This window comes from Dasypus novemcinctus, chromosome 18 (assembly GCF_030445035.2).
Source record: "Dasypus novemcinctus isolate mDasNov1 chromosome 18, mDasNov1.1.hap2, whole genome shotgun sequence".
Taxonomy (NCBI): domain Eukaryota; kingdom Metazoa; phylum Chordata; class Mammalia; order Cingulata; family Dasypodidae; genus Dasypus; species Dasypus novemcinctus.
Window position 1 is genome coordinate 52,726,065 of NC_080690.1, and position 17,572 is coordinate 52,743,636.

Genomic DNA, 17,572 nt, shown 5'->3' on the forward strand with positions numbered 1-17,572 from the left:
ACCATACTGCCTCTCAAAAAAAAAGTCACACAACTTATTGACCTATGAAACCAAAAGAAGTAAGCTCTTTGGTCATGGTTATAGCTAGGGGTCATTCAGCCTTTGTCTGTCTCTTCTCTTTCCCTTTATTTCTAAGCAGACTCTCCATGCAGAGTTCCCTAAGAGCAAAGCAGAAAGTATCTCTGCTTTCCTAAGGTTCTGACAGAATTTACAGAATGAGGCCTGTTGGCTTGGCTTGAGTCACCTCGCTACATTTGGACCAATCCCTGTGGCCAGAATAGTTGAACTAACATGCCAGTGGCTAGACCCCTTCCTTTTCCTGAGGCTGTGGTGCAGGTAGAATCAACCTCACCAATAAGATACAGAAACTGAGAGTAAAGGAAGAATGGTTCCCTGAGGGGGTGCTTCCAGAGCAACGGGTTTGGATGTTGGGTAAGCCAGACTACAAACATTGGCCGTAAAGGGTTAGAGGATGTGAACATAGTTATATATAATATATGATTCTGGATACATGTTGCTAAATTGTTTTTCAGGATTTTAGCAATTTATTATGTCTTTCTATGTAAGTTTTCTGTTTTTCGTTAAAGCTCTATAGTTTCCTTTTTAACAGTTGTACGTATTTCTTCTTAGAATTCTTAAGTAATTTATATTTTAGTTGCTATAATGAATGGAATGGTATTTTTAAAATTTGGCCATAATATAAAAATATCAGTGATTTTTATATTTTTATCTGAACTCAATAATACAAATTTTTTTTCCAACGTAATTTTTAATTGTGGTATGTATATATAACATAAAATTTGCCATTTTAAGCATTTTTAAGTGAGACATTCAGTGGCATTAATTACATTTACAGGGAAGCAGATTTGGCCCAACAGAGAGGGCGTCTGCCTACCACATGGGAGGTCCAAGGTTCAAGCTCAGGGCCTCCTGACCCGTGTGATGAGTTGGCCCTCACGCAGTACTGATGTGCTCAAGGAGTGCCCTGCCACGCACGGGTGTCCCCCACGTAGGGGAGCCCCATGCGCAAGGAGCATGCCCTGTAAGGAGAGCTGCGCAGTGCAAAGAAAGTGCAGCCTACCCAGGAGTGGAGCGGGACACACGGAGAGCTGACACAGCAAGATGACTCAACCAAAAGAGACAGAGATTCCCGGTGCTGCTGATAAGAATACAAGTGGGAACAGAAGAACACACAGCAAATGAACAGAGAGAGCAGACAACTGGAGTGGGGAGGGGAGCGGGGAAGGGAAGAGGAATAAAAAATAAATCCTAAAAAATAAAATTACATTTACAAAATTATGCAACAGTCACTATCATTTACTACCAAAACTTTTTCATCACCTGAAGTAGAAACTCTTTACCCATTAAGTGATAATTCCCTATTTTTACTCCCTCTAACCCTTGGAAATCTCTAATCTTTCTTTTTTAAAAAAAAAAAAAAGATTCATTTTTATTTATTTCTCTCTCCTCCCTCCCCTCCCGTTGTCAGCTCTCTGTGTCCATTCACTGTGTGTTCTTCTGTGCCCACTTGCATTCTTGTCAGCGACATTGGGAATCTGTGTCTCTTTTTGTTGCGTCATCTTGCTGTGACATCTCTCTCTGTGTGCGGCACCACTCCTGGGCAGGCTGCATTTTTTTTGCGTGGGGCAGCTCCTTATGGGGCGCACTCCTTGAGTGTGGGACTCCCCTACACAGGGAACACCCCTGCATGGCATGGTACTCCTTGTGCATATCAGCACTGCACGTGGGCCAACTCAACACATGGGTCAGGAGGCCCTGGGTTTGAACCCTGGACTCCCATATGGTGCAAAGACGCTCTATCAATTGAGCCAAATCTGCTTCCCTAATCTATTTCTGTCTCTGAATTTGCTCGTTTTAGATATTTCATATGGGTAGAATTACTCAATATTTATCCTTTTATGTCTGGCTTCTTATAACTAGTGTAATCAGTCATCCGTGTTGTAACATGTATCAGAACTTCATTAATGACTGAAGAATATTCCGTTGTATGTATGTATCATTTTGTTTATTCATCTGTCTTTGGACACTTAGATTGTTTCCACCTTTGGCTACTGTGAATAATACCACTATGAACACTGGTGTACAAGTATCTGAGTTCCTTCTTTCAATTCTTTGTGATATATATCTAGGAGTGGAATTGTTGGATCATATGGTAATTTTATGTTTAACCTTTTGAATAACCACCAAACTGATTTCTACAACACCAGCAATGCACAAGGGTTCCAATTTCTCCACATCCTTGTCACCATTTTTTATTTTCCATTTTTGTTGTTTTTTGTTTGTTTTTAAGTAATAGCCAATATAGTGGGTATGAAGTGATATTTTGTGGTTTTCCTTTGAATTTCCCCACTGGCTGATGACGTTGAGCATCTTTTCATGAGCTTATTAGCTACTTATATATCTTGTTTGAGAAATATCTATTCAAGTCGTTTCCCTGTTTAATTGGGTTGTCTTTTTTGTTGTAGGAATCTTTGCACATTCTGAATATTAACCCTTATCAGAGATATGATTTGCAATTATTCCCCCCTATTCTGTAGATTATCTTTTCACTTTTTTGATAATGTTCCTCACTGTACAAGTTTTTAATTTTGATGAAGTCCATATTATCTATTTTTCCTTTTTTGCTTGTGCTTTTAATGTCATATTAAAGAATACATTGTCAGATCTAAAGTTGTGAAAATTTTCCCTCATGTCTTCTAAGAGTTTTATGGTTGTAGCTCTTATATTTAGGTTGTGGATCCATTCTGAGTTAATTTTTGTATATGGAATGAGGTATAAGTCCAATTTCACTCTTCTGCATGTGAATATGCAGTTTTCTCAGCACCATTTATTGAAGAGACTATTCTTTCCTTATTGAGTGGACTTGACATCCTTGTTGAAAATCAATTAGCTGTAGATGTGTGCGTTTATTTCTGCACTCTTGATTCTATGCCATTGGTCTGTATGTCTATCCTTATGCCAGTAGTACACTGTTTTGATTACTGTAGTTTTATAGTTAGCTTGATTCACAAATCAAGATGTGCAAGTCCTTCAACTTTATTCTTTTTCTTCAAGATCGTTTTGGTGGTTCTGGGCCCCTTGTGATTCTATATAAATTTGAAGAGTAGCTTTTCCATTTCTGCCAAAAAAAAAGGCTGCTGGGATTTCTGTAGGGATTCTGTTGAATCTGTAGATCATTTTGTTCAATTTTGATATCTTAACAACATTGTCTTCAAATCCATGAACATGGTATGTCTTTCTGTTTATTTAGGTCTTTTTAAAATTTCTTTCAACAATGTTTTATAGTTTTCAGTGTACAAATCTTTCCCACCTTGGTTGAATTTATTCCTAGATATTTGATTATTTTACATGCTATTATAAATGGAATTGTTTTCTTAATTTCCTTTTCGGATTGTTCATTGCTGATGCATAGAAGCAGAACTGCTTTTGCGTGTTAATCTTGTACTCTGCAGCTTTGTTGAATTTGTTTATTAGCTCTAGTAGCTTTCCTGTGAATTCTTTGGAATGTTCTCTATTTACAACTAATAGTTTTTTGGTAGGTTTATTCAGATTTTTTTTTGGTATATGTGGTCATGTCATCTGCATTTGGTGATATTTTTGTCCCTTCTTTCCAGCAGGTATTAGAATATGAAACATTTAGCTCTTAGAATGAGCATCCTTGTTTTGGTCCTCGTTTTAATGGGAATGCCTTAGCTATATGACTATTGATTACTAATTTATATTAGTTTTTATTGTATATGTGATGCATGCTTATGGTAAGAAAATTCAAACATTTCTGAATTGCCAAGTCCCCTTTTTCCAAAGTAATGTTTTTCCCTCCCAATTTCATCCCATTCCCCAGATGCAACCACTATTAATTGTCTTGTCTGTCTATGCAGATAACATCAAATATGTATGTGTGTATTCATATATGTAAAATATACCTTTACACGAATGGAATCATATCTTTTTTTTTTTTTAACTTGATCGTGTACCCATTAATTATAATATTGGTTCTTGGTTTGAAAGAATAAGTGTACATTTTCAAGGCCTAGCAAATTATATAACTGGCTCTTCATTCAAGGATGGGTGAGCCACTTGCAGGAATGCCTTACATTGTTTACGGGCTTCCTCTTTCCAGAAGTGTCATGGGCCCCCATGTCTGTTAAAAGTAAACTGAAGTCATTCACCTGGTCTCTGTAGGCTGGTTTGTGTCTAGCTGGCAGATAAGCTGTCCAGGAAAAGAAAGCTCCCCTGCACTGCCTGCCTCTGGATTTATTTTACCTGGAAAAGAAAGAAACATCACTTTTATTTAAATTAAATGATGTGTTTTTTTCTTCTTCTTCTGATATATGTAGATGAATCTCATCCCAATTGAGTGGAAGCAGTCTCTAATCCTAGGTAAGAGACTGTTACAGTAATCTAAGCAGGAGATGATAGTGGCTTGGGATGGAATGGTAACGGAGGAGGTGACTAGAAGTAGTTTTATTTTGAATGTAGCACTGACAGGATTTGCTGGCAGATTGGCTCTGGAGAAAGAGAGAGAGATTGTGTATGTGTGTGTGTGTTGTCAGTGAGAGTGGTAAGAAGGGTCAAGGATAACTAAGGTTTATGACATGAGCAGCTGGGTCACTGGAAAAGCTATCTGTTAAAATGGGTAGCAGTGGGGGAGAAGTAGGCTAGAATATTAATTGTAATGCCTCAGACATGTAAGGGGTGATGTTGAATAGAAATAGTTGACTATAACTTATCTGGAGTTTAGGACTGTGGACCAGCCAGGTCCAGCCTAGAGATGTAAATTTGGGAACCATCAGAGAGTAATGGTATTTAGAGTTATAAACTGTATGAGATCATACAGGGATGAGTGAGCCTTACAGCGCACCAATATTTAAAGGTCAGGACTTGAATAGGAAGAAGCAAAGGATCTTAAAAAAGCAGCAGCTACAGAGTTAGGAAGAAAATGAAGCAAGTGCAATGTTCTGGAATCCCAGAGAAGCAAGGAGGAGAAATAGGTCCACTTTTTCAGATGGGTTTTTTTGTTGTTGTTTTTTTTAGTTTCTTATTTTTATTTTTTATAAGGGAAGTTATATGTTTACAGAAAACATGTTTTTGATACAAGTTGTGAGGCCCTCCTCTCTACCTCATCCCAAGATTTGCCACAATTATTGCTAGCTGGAATACCATGTGAATAAAACTGGCTGGAAGTTTACCATCTATCACATGTTGATGCTGATTCCTCTCAAGGAGGTGAAACAGGAGGCATCTGGTATAATGTCCCCTCACATGCAGAGGGCCCCTCTCCTAAGTGATATGTCAGTGTGATGATAATTTTGTGGAATTGAATTTCCACTTGCAAATTCCCTGTTTGCTTTTTTTTTTGAAGTACCGGGGATTGAACCCAGGACCTCATACATGGGAGACAGGTACGCAAACACTGAACTTCATCTGGTTTCATGCTTTTTTAATCAGTTTATCAATCAGGATATTTGAGTATTTTCTTTTTGATTCACGTAACAACTTGTAACAAAAAATACATTTGCACCAATGCATCAACAAGAATTTCCTGAACTCTAGTAGATCATACGGTGCCTCAGCGACTTAAGTATATCTTTGTCTCTGCCCTATGGAAACCTACAATATTAATTTGTTTCTTTAGGGAGAAAACTTGTGTTTTGGATTGGAAAAGTTTACTTTAGGAGTGGAGTCCTTTGTTTGCAGTAATCAGTAATCAAACAACCTAGTGAACCAAACAACCTAGAGTAGCCATTTATTTTTTCATGCCCTAAATAATATTTTACAATTATCCTTATTGGTTATGTTAAAACGTATGGCAATGTGACTGAAAAATAAAACTGCCTGTGTGTATTGGCATGATAATACATGTTTTTTTTAGGAGGTACTGGGGATTGAACCTAGGACCTCGTACATGGGAAGTAGGCACTCAACCACTTGAGCTACATCCATTCTCGATAATACATTTTTTATATATTTGATTTGGAAAGCAAGCAATAGGACTTAAAACATGATCTCTTTTTTTTTTTTTTCAATAAATGTCTTTAGGACAAATGTAGGCTATATGGAAAACATGCAATCAGTGATTATATCTAGTAATATGTTGGTGCTATTTATTTATTTTAACCTTTTGGGTTTTTTTTTTGTAATTTATTTGCAGTGAACATGTATGTATTGTTTGTTGGGTCTACTGCTGCCGTTACAAAGTACCACAAACTGGGTGGCTTAAAATAGCAGCAATATTCTGGAGGCTAGAAGTTCAAAATCAAGGTGTCAGTAAGGTTGGTTTCTTCAGGAGGCTCTGAGGAAAAATCTTTTCCATGCCCCTTCCTAGCTTTTGGTGGAGGCCAGCCATCCTTGCTGGTGGTCCTTGACTTGTAGACACTCGTCTTATCACCTTAACTTACATTTAATTACATCTACAAATCCCTATTTCCAAATGAGGTCCCACTCACAAGTACCAGAGGATAGGACTTCAGCATATATTGGGGGGAAGGGGCACAATTCAATTCAGAACAAAGTACTACTGATAGAAAAGCTTTTGTGTACCACAATGTTTAGCCCATGAAGTGGGCCCTCAGAAACCGTCTCTCTGATACTTTCCTCATCAGTAAAGCAGCATGTCCAGGGGCAGAATGCAATCTCCTTGGAATTATTAGCATTTCGCCTTGGCTCAGTGACTCTTGGGCATGCCTTAGCTTTCTCTCTGTTTGCCTTTTCTTCCCTAGTTCTTTATCCTATACATAGCATGGCAGCTTTTCTACCCTACGGGTTGAGTTAATGCTGACCCGACTACAAAGAGGTTTTTTTGTTATTGTTGTTGTTTTTAATATTTAGGCACTGTAATTGGTGTTTAGGTCAGGCTGTACATGTTAGCTTCAGTAAGTTTGTTTTTTACATTTTTATACTGTAATCTAATCTCCAGAAAGCACTTTCCCAGGTCCGGGCATGGTGTACTGCATTCTCTATTTCTCTGGAGCCACATTTAGGTCTTTGTATGACATTCTAGCCTACTGGCTCGATCATTATGTAACTACTCTGGAATTGTCTTAAGAACACAAGCGCCTCATTAAAAACAAGATTGAGAAGTTGGGTTCTACTCTCTCCCCTGCTATAGCAGCCCCTGAATAAAGTCATCCTTGCCTGTTTAAAAAGCGAAAAACAAGATTGAGCACACTTGGAGCCAAATGTAATGTTTAAGATATAAATAAGTATTGAAGAAAAAAATGACTGAATGACTTTGGAATTTCTAATAAAAGTAGTCCAGATCTACTTGATTTTTATTCACTCTAGACATTTAAACTGTTCAGAAATAAATACTAGAACCCTGAAAATATTTGATAACATGATATATGCGACAGTTTTACTTGTTTGTCAGTCTGCAGGTATCTAAGAAAGATGAACTGTTGAGTAAAGGTAAGCACAACAGTGAGCTTAAGAATTATTGTATCCATGTGAAAATCACAGGTGTGTCAGAAGATGGGGTTGTCTTGGGCAACTCCATAATTCCCATCACACGCAGGTGTTGAAGGCTGGCTTGCACCCGGGCTGGGTGGTAGAAGAGGAATTAACTAAAACCAATTCCAAATTGTGACATATTTCTAGGAATGTAAAGTTGAGTTGTAGGCTGATCCTCCACAATCATAATGTTGTAGGAAGGGTGGTCTTTAGGGTGCTCAAAATAAGATGGCCTTAAATTAAATAGTTTTACAATCTGTATAACATGTAAAAGTCATCCAGAGGAAAATGTATTCTGGCTATATCCATGAACACAACACCCTTAGCAGTGGATGTTGTAGGTACACGGGAATGGGAAGGTGAAAATATGCCCATTTCCTCTACCGTCAGGGATTCCCAAAAAACAGCCTTTTGTTTCAGGTCTCTGGTGGCCTAACACTCAGGCATTAGGAGGCAGAAGTCCATGGCCACTGATTGTATTCAGCAGTTGGGTCTTTAAAAGGAATGTAAACCACAGAAAGGTTTCTCTTTATGCACAAGTCTCTCCAATCTTATCTGATTATATTAGGCCTCTCATTGCCTGAAATTCCATCAAATTTGGGATGCATTTGGGACGAGTAGACTTTTTTTTCTTTTTTTGTAAATACTGAGGGAGGATTATTTCAGATTGCTCTTTTCTTAACTGTTAAATGAGATCTAATGTATTGAAGGACTAAACAGCATTGTGTTTGAGTATGGAAGTCCTCTTGAAAGGTAGAAAAGCTGCTCTTTCCCTCAAGCCCTCTGTGCCACCTCCCTGTTTAAAAGCACTGCTCCCAGCCAATTTTGGCTGTTGCTCTCTACTGTGGAGGTCACATTCTGAGATTCATGCCCCACAGGAGTGCCTCAGGCCACACTTCTCATTTCTTTCATCCCACTGCCTTCCCCTGCTGCCAGAAGGTGGAGCCCTGGCTCTCAGTCTCCATTTCCACACCAAGGCCTGATGCTGTATGGGAGGTGGGAGCGTGTAGTAGCTGAGGTCTTATTCTCATCATTTTTTATTTATAGGGAAAAAATTCAGAGCAGTTAAATGACTTGTCCAAATTCAAATGTGTGATAAATAAGGGAACTACATATTGGACATCTGCCTTTTAAAACCTTCTGGCATCCCTTCGCCCGCTTATTCCCGTAGCAGTATCCTCTCCCTTCCGCCATTCTGCTCCACAGCAAGAGATCTCCTGTGTCCAGAAGTGGACATGTGGCCCAGACAGACATTGTCAGAAGAATCCTATTCTGGACCTGGGGGACCTGTATTAGGCCTGGAATTTTCGCTTTTAGAACCAGGAAGAGCACCGCTTTCTATCCCTTCGGTCCTTTCCTCAGAGAGCCTTTTCCTTACCACCTGTCCCTTAGTGTGTATTCTCCCAGCAGCACGTGACCTTATGTAACTGTTTATTGGTTTGTTTTCTTCCCAGCCCCACCCCATTAGAATATAATTGACATGATGGCAGGGACTTGTTCATCATCTTTCTTAAGTATCCTCTAGCTTTCTTGTACTTTGTACATATTAGGCATTTATATATTACATATTTGTTGAAAGAATGACTCAGTTCTATCAGTCAGAAGCTGTGAGAATGTAACCCCAGAGCTAGTGGTATATGGCCTGTCTGCTTTAGCTCCCTTCCCTGTAGCCTGTCAGATTGCTGAGGAAGGAGAGGGGAAGGAAGAGTTTGTGTCCCTGATCCCAGCTCTAGGCTTCCTCTCTATGTTTGCATTGTGTAAAGCTTCAGGACACCCTCATTCTGGCCTCAGCCAGTTAAATTTGAGTTTCTGTGATGTGCTTGGTCTCCGTGCTGCCAGCCCAGAGCTGTTTCCAGCTATCTAGAATCTGTTGAAGGCAGTGGGGCACACTAGCTAAGGGCAAAGACGCACGAGTCAAGTGGCCACTCTGCCACTTGACTGCCACTTCCAGTTTCTGTCCTGTTGGCAAAGTTTCATAATCTTCCTCTGCCTCAGTCTTATATATAAAGTGGGGATGACTGGATAGAGTTGTTCCTAGGATTAAATGAAATAATTCATGTGAGATCCTTAGCACAGAATCAATTACATGCTGAGCGCTTAAAGCTGGCCACTGTTATGTACAATGGTAAAATAATTGCTATTTCTTCTATTCATGCCACATCTCCAACTAGGTTCCAAGGGCTGCTATCCCATTGATGGGGAGGAGCTATGAGGAAGAAGTGAGTGGAAACCCAGGAGGTTTGTGGGACGGTTCAGCTTGTGATTCTGGTTGCTCACTGTGGAGAAAGGGTACTTCTGTGGGAGATTTGTGCAAATGTTTTTGTTTTAGTTTTGTCCTGGTGATTTCCACAGAGGTTAAAACATTCAGAGGAAATAAGTGTCTCCATCAGGAACTGACCTGCCCCTATTTCTCCAGGAAGCAGGGCTCTGACCAGTAGGGATGGAAAGGGTACACAGTGAAGGACAACTTCTAGCATGTATGCTGAGAGGTGGGAGTCAGAAGTTGAGCCTGATTTGGGACTGTTCCAAGATATAGGACTGGACACTGGAGTTGGATTCTAGTTCTTTGTGGCAATCAAAAACAGTTCCCCAGCCTTCACTACTTCCCAAGGCAATGTACTGAATGCTGTCAGCAAATGGGCCTCTCAGTTGTGCACCTATCAGTTGGATATATTGCAAAGACAATAAAGTAATTTTTTGAGTAAGATACCTACTATGAAAGACAATGAAATATGAAATATTTTCCATAGAAAAAAAGAATTTGTATTTATGGAACATGAAAAAAAATGCTGAAAGTTTTTTTATTGCTTTTGTTATTGTCAAATTGGTGTGGGAAAAACGATGATAAAAGATTAGGAAAAAAGTCAATAATCTGGAAGGTCTCTGCTCAAATTGCTTTGCAAGTGACAGGGTCCTACTTCAAAGAAAGGGAAATAAGAAATCATAGAAAACACTCACTCTAGCTGTGATTAATGCAAGAAAGAAGACAGAACAAATAATGTCAGAGAAGAGCTTTAGCCAATACCAGAAGGTTGGTAGCCAGTGCCAATAAGTTGACAGCTGAATGCACATTTGTATCTTAAGTTGAAATAAAAAAGAATTGCCTAATGAAGTTCTGATGCATGCGACAATATGGATGAACCTTGAGGATATTATGTTGACTGAAATAAGTCAGACACAAAAGGACAAAGAGTGTATAATTTTACTAATACGTAGTAAATATAATGAGCAAAGTCATGGAGTTAGCATCTAGAATATAGGTTATCAGGAGATAGAGTGATGGTAGAGAATAGGGAGCCAATAATTTGTGCAGAATTTTTAGTAAGGTTCATTGAAATTGTTTGGAAATGGATGGAGGTGAGGAGAGCTCATTATCATGAGTTCAGTTAACAGTGGTGAATTGTGTATGTGGTTGTGGTTGAAAGGGGAAGTTTGGGGTTGTGTATGTCACTAGAAGGAAAGCTAGAAGATGAAACATGGGACTATGTAATATAGTGAAGCTTGTTGTGGACAGTAAATGTGGTTATTAATACAAATATAAGAATGTCCTTACATGAACTAGAACAAATGTATGTCGCTATTACAAGGTGTTAATAACAGAGTGGATTACAGGAAAAAATATACCTAATGCTAACTGTAGAATGTAGTTAACAGTAGTATTTTAATATTCTTTAATCAGTTTTTAACAAAGGTGCCTCATCAATGCTAAGCAGCAATGATGGGGGACAGAACGGGTATGGAGTTTTTCTTTTTGGAGCAATGAAAATGTTCTAAAATTGATTGGGGTGATGAATGCACAACTCTGATTTAAAAAATAATAAATTACCTACTTTAATGGACTATTCCATCAACCAACCACTAATATGTTCTGGTGAATGAGTTTCTGCTATACTGACAATTAGACTTGTCTAGTATGTTGATAATTTTAAAATGGTTCACACCTCCCTGAAAGAATTTTGACTCCTAAAAGACTGGTCTGAGGAAGTGGACTTGGCCCAATGGATAGGGCGTCCACCTACCACATGGGAGGTCCCTGGTTCAAATCCTGGGCCTCCTTGACCCGTGTGGAGCTGGCCGATGTATAGTACTGATGAGTACAAGGAGTGCTGTGCCATGCAGGGATGTCCCCCGCATAGGGGAGCCCCATACGCAAGGAGTGTACCCTGTAAGGAGAGCCTCCCAGCGTGAAAGAAAATGCAGCTGGCCCAAGAATGGCACAGCACACACGGAGAGCTAACACAACAAGATGACGCAGTGGGGAGAGACATAGATTCCCGGTGCCGCTGATAAGGATAAAAGTGGTCACAGAAGAGCACACAGTGAATGAACACACAGAGCAGACAGCTGGGGGATGGGGGGGAGAAGGAGGGAGAAATAAATAAAAAAGTAAACCTTTAAAAAAAAAAGACTGGTCTGTCAGCTCTGTTTTGTAAGACTAGAATATGACATATAAGTATATTAATAGCACTCCTTCTGAAACTTGTAAATTTGGATTCCATTTCCAATGAAATGTCTTCTTATAGTCAAACTGACCTTTCAGATTTTTGGTCACAAGGCTTTTACTGTACCCTCTGAATATTTTGTGGACATAATCAGAATTGTGGATTATTCTTTTCAACAGAAATTCAAAGACAACCGGTACAGGTGTGAGCCAGAGTTCAGAGGAGGGAAGTGGAGAACAGGAGTGGAGGGGGCTTGGTAGGAAGTTGGAAACCCATTTGAACCTTGAGGCTTGCTATTTGGTTGAAGTATTTTGACTTCTAGTCATCAGACACTCAGACCCAAACATGAGAATCAAGGCAGATCCTTCTAAACCTGGTAGCTTTTTACTTTGCATGATTTTGGATTTCCACTTAATTGCTGCTTTCTACTCAGATTGGTAGTTGAGGATTTATTTTACTAATCCAGTAGCAACCTAAAAACCCCTGGCTCTCTTGTTTTCACAGGTGTTGGGACGGTGTTTCTTGACAGTGGTGCAGGTCCATTTCCAGTTTTTGACCCAGGCATTACAGAAGGTCCAGCCGGTGGCCCACTCTTGCTTTGCTGAGGTTGTTGTGCCAGAAAAAAAGAACAGCAGCAGCAGTGGCAGTGGCTTATCTGGCATGAACCATACACCTGAACTGGAGGAAGCTGTGCGATCCTGGCGGGGGGCTGCTGAGGTAACTCTGGCTTTGGGGAAATTAGTTCCCTGTGTTCAAATAGGAGAGACTCTGGAATGCCTTTGTGTGTTCTCAAAAGAGCAGGGTATTTCAACTTTAAGTTTTAAACTATTACTGTCAGCGGGTTCATTCATTTAACAGTGATTTGGCCCTCTTTGTACCAGACGTGTCAGACACTGGAGTGATAGCTTTACCCACAAGCTACTGGGAGAAAGAAATTTTAGAAGCAGGGCTAAGGGGCCTGTGTTGGAAGGTTGCTAGAGCCCTAAGGAAGGACCCCTGTTCTAAGTGGGAATAGTACCTCAAAGCTTCCAGGAAGAGAGGGATCAGGAAGAAAAGGCTAGAGCCTAAGTCAGGAAAGACAGGGTGGTGTGGGCTGGGGTGGGTAAGGTCAGCCAGGCAGCTAGGTAGTGATAGGTGAGCAGGAGTGTGCTTGTAGACTAACGAAATGGCAGTCCTCCGAGCCACAGTCGCACAAGGGAAAAACTCAGTGAGACAATGAGTTTTGTTTGGTTTTTAATGGCCAGATCATTCTCTTTAGAAAGGCTTTCCGTTTTTGTTGCTTTTGTCTTCTTTAAGATCCTTAACCTGACTAACCCTGCCTAAATCTTCATTTGTCAGTTGCTTTGTGTGTGATTTGAGAAGTCTTTTAGTATTACTTTATTTGACTTTCATGAAACTTTTATCTTTTGAAAGATTGACTCTTCTCCCAAATAGCAGATATGTTTATAAAATCCAGCCATTAGCAACATTTCAAATGAGAGGTCTACTCCACTAGTGGATGGACTTAGTATTCATGTAGGATGATATTGCCTGGAGATCAGAGATGGGGTCGGGCATTGTACATGTTCATCAGTGAAACCTCTCCTCCCAGGGCAACATCTGCTTTCCCACACAATCTCATAACCAAGAGGACCCACCACCATGGAGGGCCACACGTACCCCTTGACACGCCCCACACCCCAAATGGAAGTCTAGCGTGCTGTGGTAGTCTCTGTTCCTTTGCTAGTCACTCCAGTGCAGGATTCCTTTCTGCAGTCAAATTCAAATTTAAATATGAGCTAATCAAAAATGCTTCTTAAGGGGAGTGTATGTGACTTAAGCAGCTGAGCTCCCACCTCCCACATGGGAGATCCTGGGTTCCGTTTCCAGTGCCTCCTAAAGAAAAAAGAGACAACAACAAAAAAAAAACAAGCAGTGAGCAAAAAAAAATGAGCAAAAGCAATTAGCAAACAGACAAGGGGGAGCCCTCATTGGGTGAGGGAAATGCTTCTTAAAAAAAAAAGTCTCTTCATGAGACTTCTCTAGAAATGACAACACATTTCTTGCAAGCACGTTAATATTCCTTTGTCTCCTCTAAGGAGGGGGGAAGCCAAGTTGAGACTAACTAGGACTTATTCTTACATCTTAGAGAATAAAAGATAATTTATAATTGAGTAGTATGTTGATTTATTATATAATGTCTACTTTGAATTCTGTAATTAAACTGGCAAACTGTTTCATTTTATGCTTTAGAAATCTCCTTTAATCAAATTTTATTAAAAATTACTTTTTGCATTTTAACATTGTACACTCTCTAATTTTCTTAATTTTTTCAATTTCGTGTGTTTGCTGCACTGTTGTCGTTTCCTCTGAATTTTCTTATCCTATTTGTTTTAGTCCCTCTTTCACTTTGGAAGCTTTCTTTGGACTTTCTCACTATTTATTAGAGAAACCCTGAGATGCTAATTGGAGGTCTTTGGTTGGGGGAGCATTTTTAGTCAGCTCATATTTAAATTTTAATTCTAACTGTAGAAAGGAATCCTACAGTCAGGGGAGGGGGTGAGATCTGTTAACTTCATTGCAGGTGACTAGGCAGTGGGATCCTGACGTTTATTCCTGTCAATTGGCTTGACAGCCTTCTGTGTCCTTCTGGGTGCAGTATTCCAACCTCCTGATATTCAGTTCATTCAGGAGATCTTACTACCTAGCTCATGGTCTTCCTCTCTGTTCCACCTGCTGTCATCATCCACCTTGGGAAACTACCAGCTAGGAGCCCTTGCAGTGGTCCCTTGACTTCTTCACCTTGATTTTTTCCTCCATCCAAATCAGACTGTTCTATCCCTTCTGTCCTCTCACTACACTGAGAAAATACAATCCACCTGACAGCAGCTCCTCCTTCTTCATATTGCTAAAGCAACAGTCCCTCTCTGTTCAGACCCATCTTCTCTTCCTTCCCCCTCTTTACAGCAGAGGAGGTACCCCCTTCACCTGTCTGGGCCATCCCCTACCCCCATCTGTGCCCATTCTCAAGGACCTGGTTCTGTTGTGTGACCTGATTAAAAACACAAAAATCCTCCCTGCTCTGCCCTCTTTTTCTGCTTTTTCACAACCAATTTCTTGGGAAAGTTGTCTACTTTTTTCTCACTTTTCATTCATTCTATAAAAATTATTATGAAAGACGTCAAAAATATAACACATACCCATTTACCTTCCCTTTAGCTTTGTCAAACGAACCTTAACGTTTTTTCATTTGTTTGGTCTTTTTTTTTCTATTTTTTTAATGATATATTAAAAAAAATATGAGGTCCTCATATACCCCCCACTCCCCTCCCCCCACTCCTCCCCTCATAACAACCTCCTCCATCATCATGAGACATTCATTGCATTTGGTGAATACATCTCTGAGCACTGCTGCACCTCATGGTCAATGGTACACACCATAGCCCACACTCTCCCACAGTCCACCCAATGGACCATGGGAGGACATACAATGTCTGGTAACTGTCCCTGCAGCACCACCCAGGACAACTCCAACTCCTGAAAATGCCCCCACATCACATCTCTTCCTCCCACTCCCTACCCCCAGCAGCCACCATGGCCACTTTCTCCACACCAATGCCACATTTTCTTTGATTACTAATCACAATAGTTCATGAATAGAATATCAGTAAGTCCACTCTAATCCATTCTCTATTCCTCCATCCTGTGGACCCTAGAATGGCCGTGTCCACTCCACATCTATATCAAGAGGGGGCTTAGATTCCACATGGATGCTGGATGCAATTCTCCTGCTTTCAGTTGTAGGCACTCTTGGCTCCCTGGTGGTGGTTGACCTTCTTCACCTCCATGTTTGCTGAGTGGGGTAAGTCCATTAAACCAGAGTGTTGGAACTGCAAGTCTGTTGAGGCCCAGGGCCTGGCTATCACATGGTCAGTCCAGAGATTCAGGTCCCCTGGGTGTACATTAAACCCCAGCACCAACTGAGACAGTTCCGGTAAAAGTAACAGAACCTTAACATTTTGCCCCATTTGCTTCGGCCTTTTATTTATTTATTTATTTTTTTAGGAAGTACTGGGAATTGAACCCAGAACCTCGTACATGGGAAACAGGTGCTCAACCACTAAGTTATATGCACTTTCCAATGAGTTGGGTTTTTTTGTTGTGTTTTGTTTGTTTTTAGGAGGTACCTCGAACATGGGAAGCAGGTTCTCAACCCCTCGAGCTACATCTCCCTCAGGCCTTTTACTTGTAAGAGAAAAAAAAAGTAATTACAAATACAGTTGGGTCTTCTTTGTATCTTTCCACTATCTTAACTGCGTCCTTTCCTCTCTAGAAATAACCTCTTCCTTGAATATGGAGTTTGTGGCTTCTGTGCATATTTTTACATATTTACTGTAGATGTACATATCCATAAATAATACAAAGTATTATTTTGCATGATTTCAAATTTTATATAAATGGCATTTACTCAGCTCATTGAAATCTGGCCTCCACTCCTACACAGAATATGACTCTTCTTGTCAAAGTCACTGGTACCTTCCATGTTGCCAAATCCAAGGAAACCCCTTCGACTCCATTCAGCAACTCACAGCAGTATGGTCTACTCTTTCCCTTGGAAATGCTCTGTTCTTGTGGCATCCATTATACCAGGCTTGCTTAATTTCCCTCTGAAGCCATCCTTTCCTCATTTACCTTGCTAGCTTCCCCTTCTCAGTTCAACGTGAGTTTCTCAAGGTTCAGTTCTAGGTACTTTTCTAGTCTTGGGGCTTTCGAAAGTTCTGTTTTTCCTTTAATTTTCCAGTGCATCTTTTTTCCTGTTCTGTGTGTGTCTGGCGTTTCAGTTTTGTTTTTAGGAGTACCAAACCATGTACATTCTTTATTTTTTTGACCTCTGGAAACCTCAAGTGCCAATATTCTAAGTTATTTGTTTTTTTAAAGCAGGGAAATTAAGAATATATGAGTAGTTATATATATACGTGTGTGTATGTGTAAATAAATAAGTCCCTTTTCAAGAGTTTCTCTTGCTTTGTCTTCAGCATGGTTAAGTTTGGCTTTCAAAATGTCTGGCTGCTCACTTAATAATACAGATAACCCAGAACCCCTGGTTTATATCTCATTTTTAGGTGGTTTTAATTTTTTTTTTTTTTAACTTTTCTAGTAACTGTAGCATCCTCTTTCACCTACCCATCACTATTTATATTGCAGGCGACTTCTAGACTTAGAGAAAGAGGCTGTGATGGCCGCCTGGCAGGAATTGAAGTTCAACAGCTTTTCTGTTCTCAAAGTGCAGCAATTCCTGAGCACCAGCTTAAAGAACTGAACATTAAGATTGATAGTGCTTTGCAAGTAAGTTATTCAGGACAGTGGTATTGATACCCAAGGGATGGAAAAGAGGGAAGGAGTTAAAGTTGTGATGTTTAACCAGTTTTCAAGAGTAATAAAATGGTAACTGCCTTGGAGTTTTTTACTAACTATTGAAACAGTAAGTTTCTATTTTCAATGAACTTTGTCATATTATAATCTGTTGTATAATCTTGATCCTTGAAAATAATTTCTTTGTAGGCATATAAGATAGCTCTGGAAAGCTTAGGCCACTGTGAATATGCAATGAAAGCTGGTTTCCACCTGAATCCAAAGGCAATTGAAGCAAGTTTGCAGGTAACTTTTTATTTCTGGAAGCC

General features: G+C 39.9%; 1 protein-coding gene across 19 annotated transcripts in view; it reads left to right on the top strand.

Moving 5' to 3' along the window:
- GARRE1 (granule associated Rac and RHOG effector 1) overlaps positions 1 to 17,572 on the top strand; it is a 102,697-nt gene that overhangs the window by 44,025 nt on the left and 41,100 nt on the right. For 14 of the 19 annotated variants that reach the window (XM_058280142.1, XM_058280128.2, XM_058280140.2 and 11 more), the window contains 3 exons: positions 12,417 to 12,629; positions 17,097 to 17,237; positions 17,454 to 17,549. The exons of 2 other annotated variants lie outside the window; for them this stretch is intronic. In XM_058280142.1, the coding sequence (XP_058136125.1) occupies positions 12,417 to 12,629; positions 17,097 to 17,237; positions 17,454 to 17,549 (450 nt within the window). The remainder of the gene's footprint in view (positions 1 to 12,416; positions 12,630 to 17,096; positions 17,238 to 17,453; positions 17,550 to 17,572) is intronic. 3 more of the 19 variants (XM_058280146.2, XM_058280144.2, XM_058280145.2) reach the window with 1 other exon arrangement.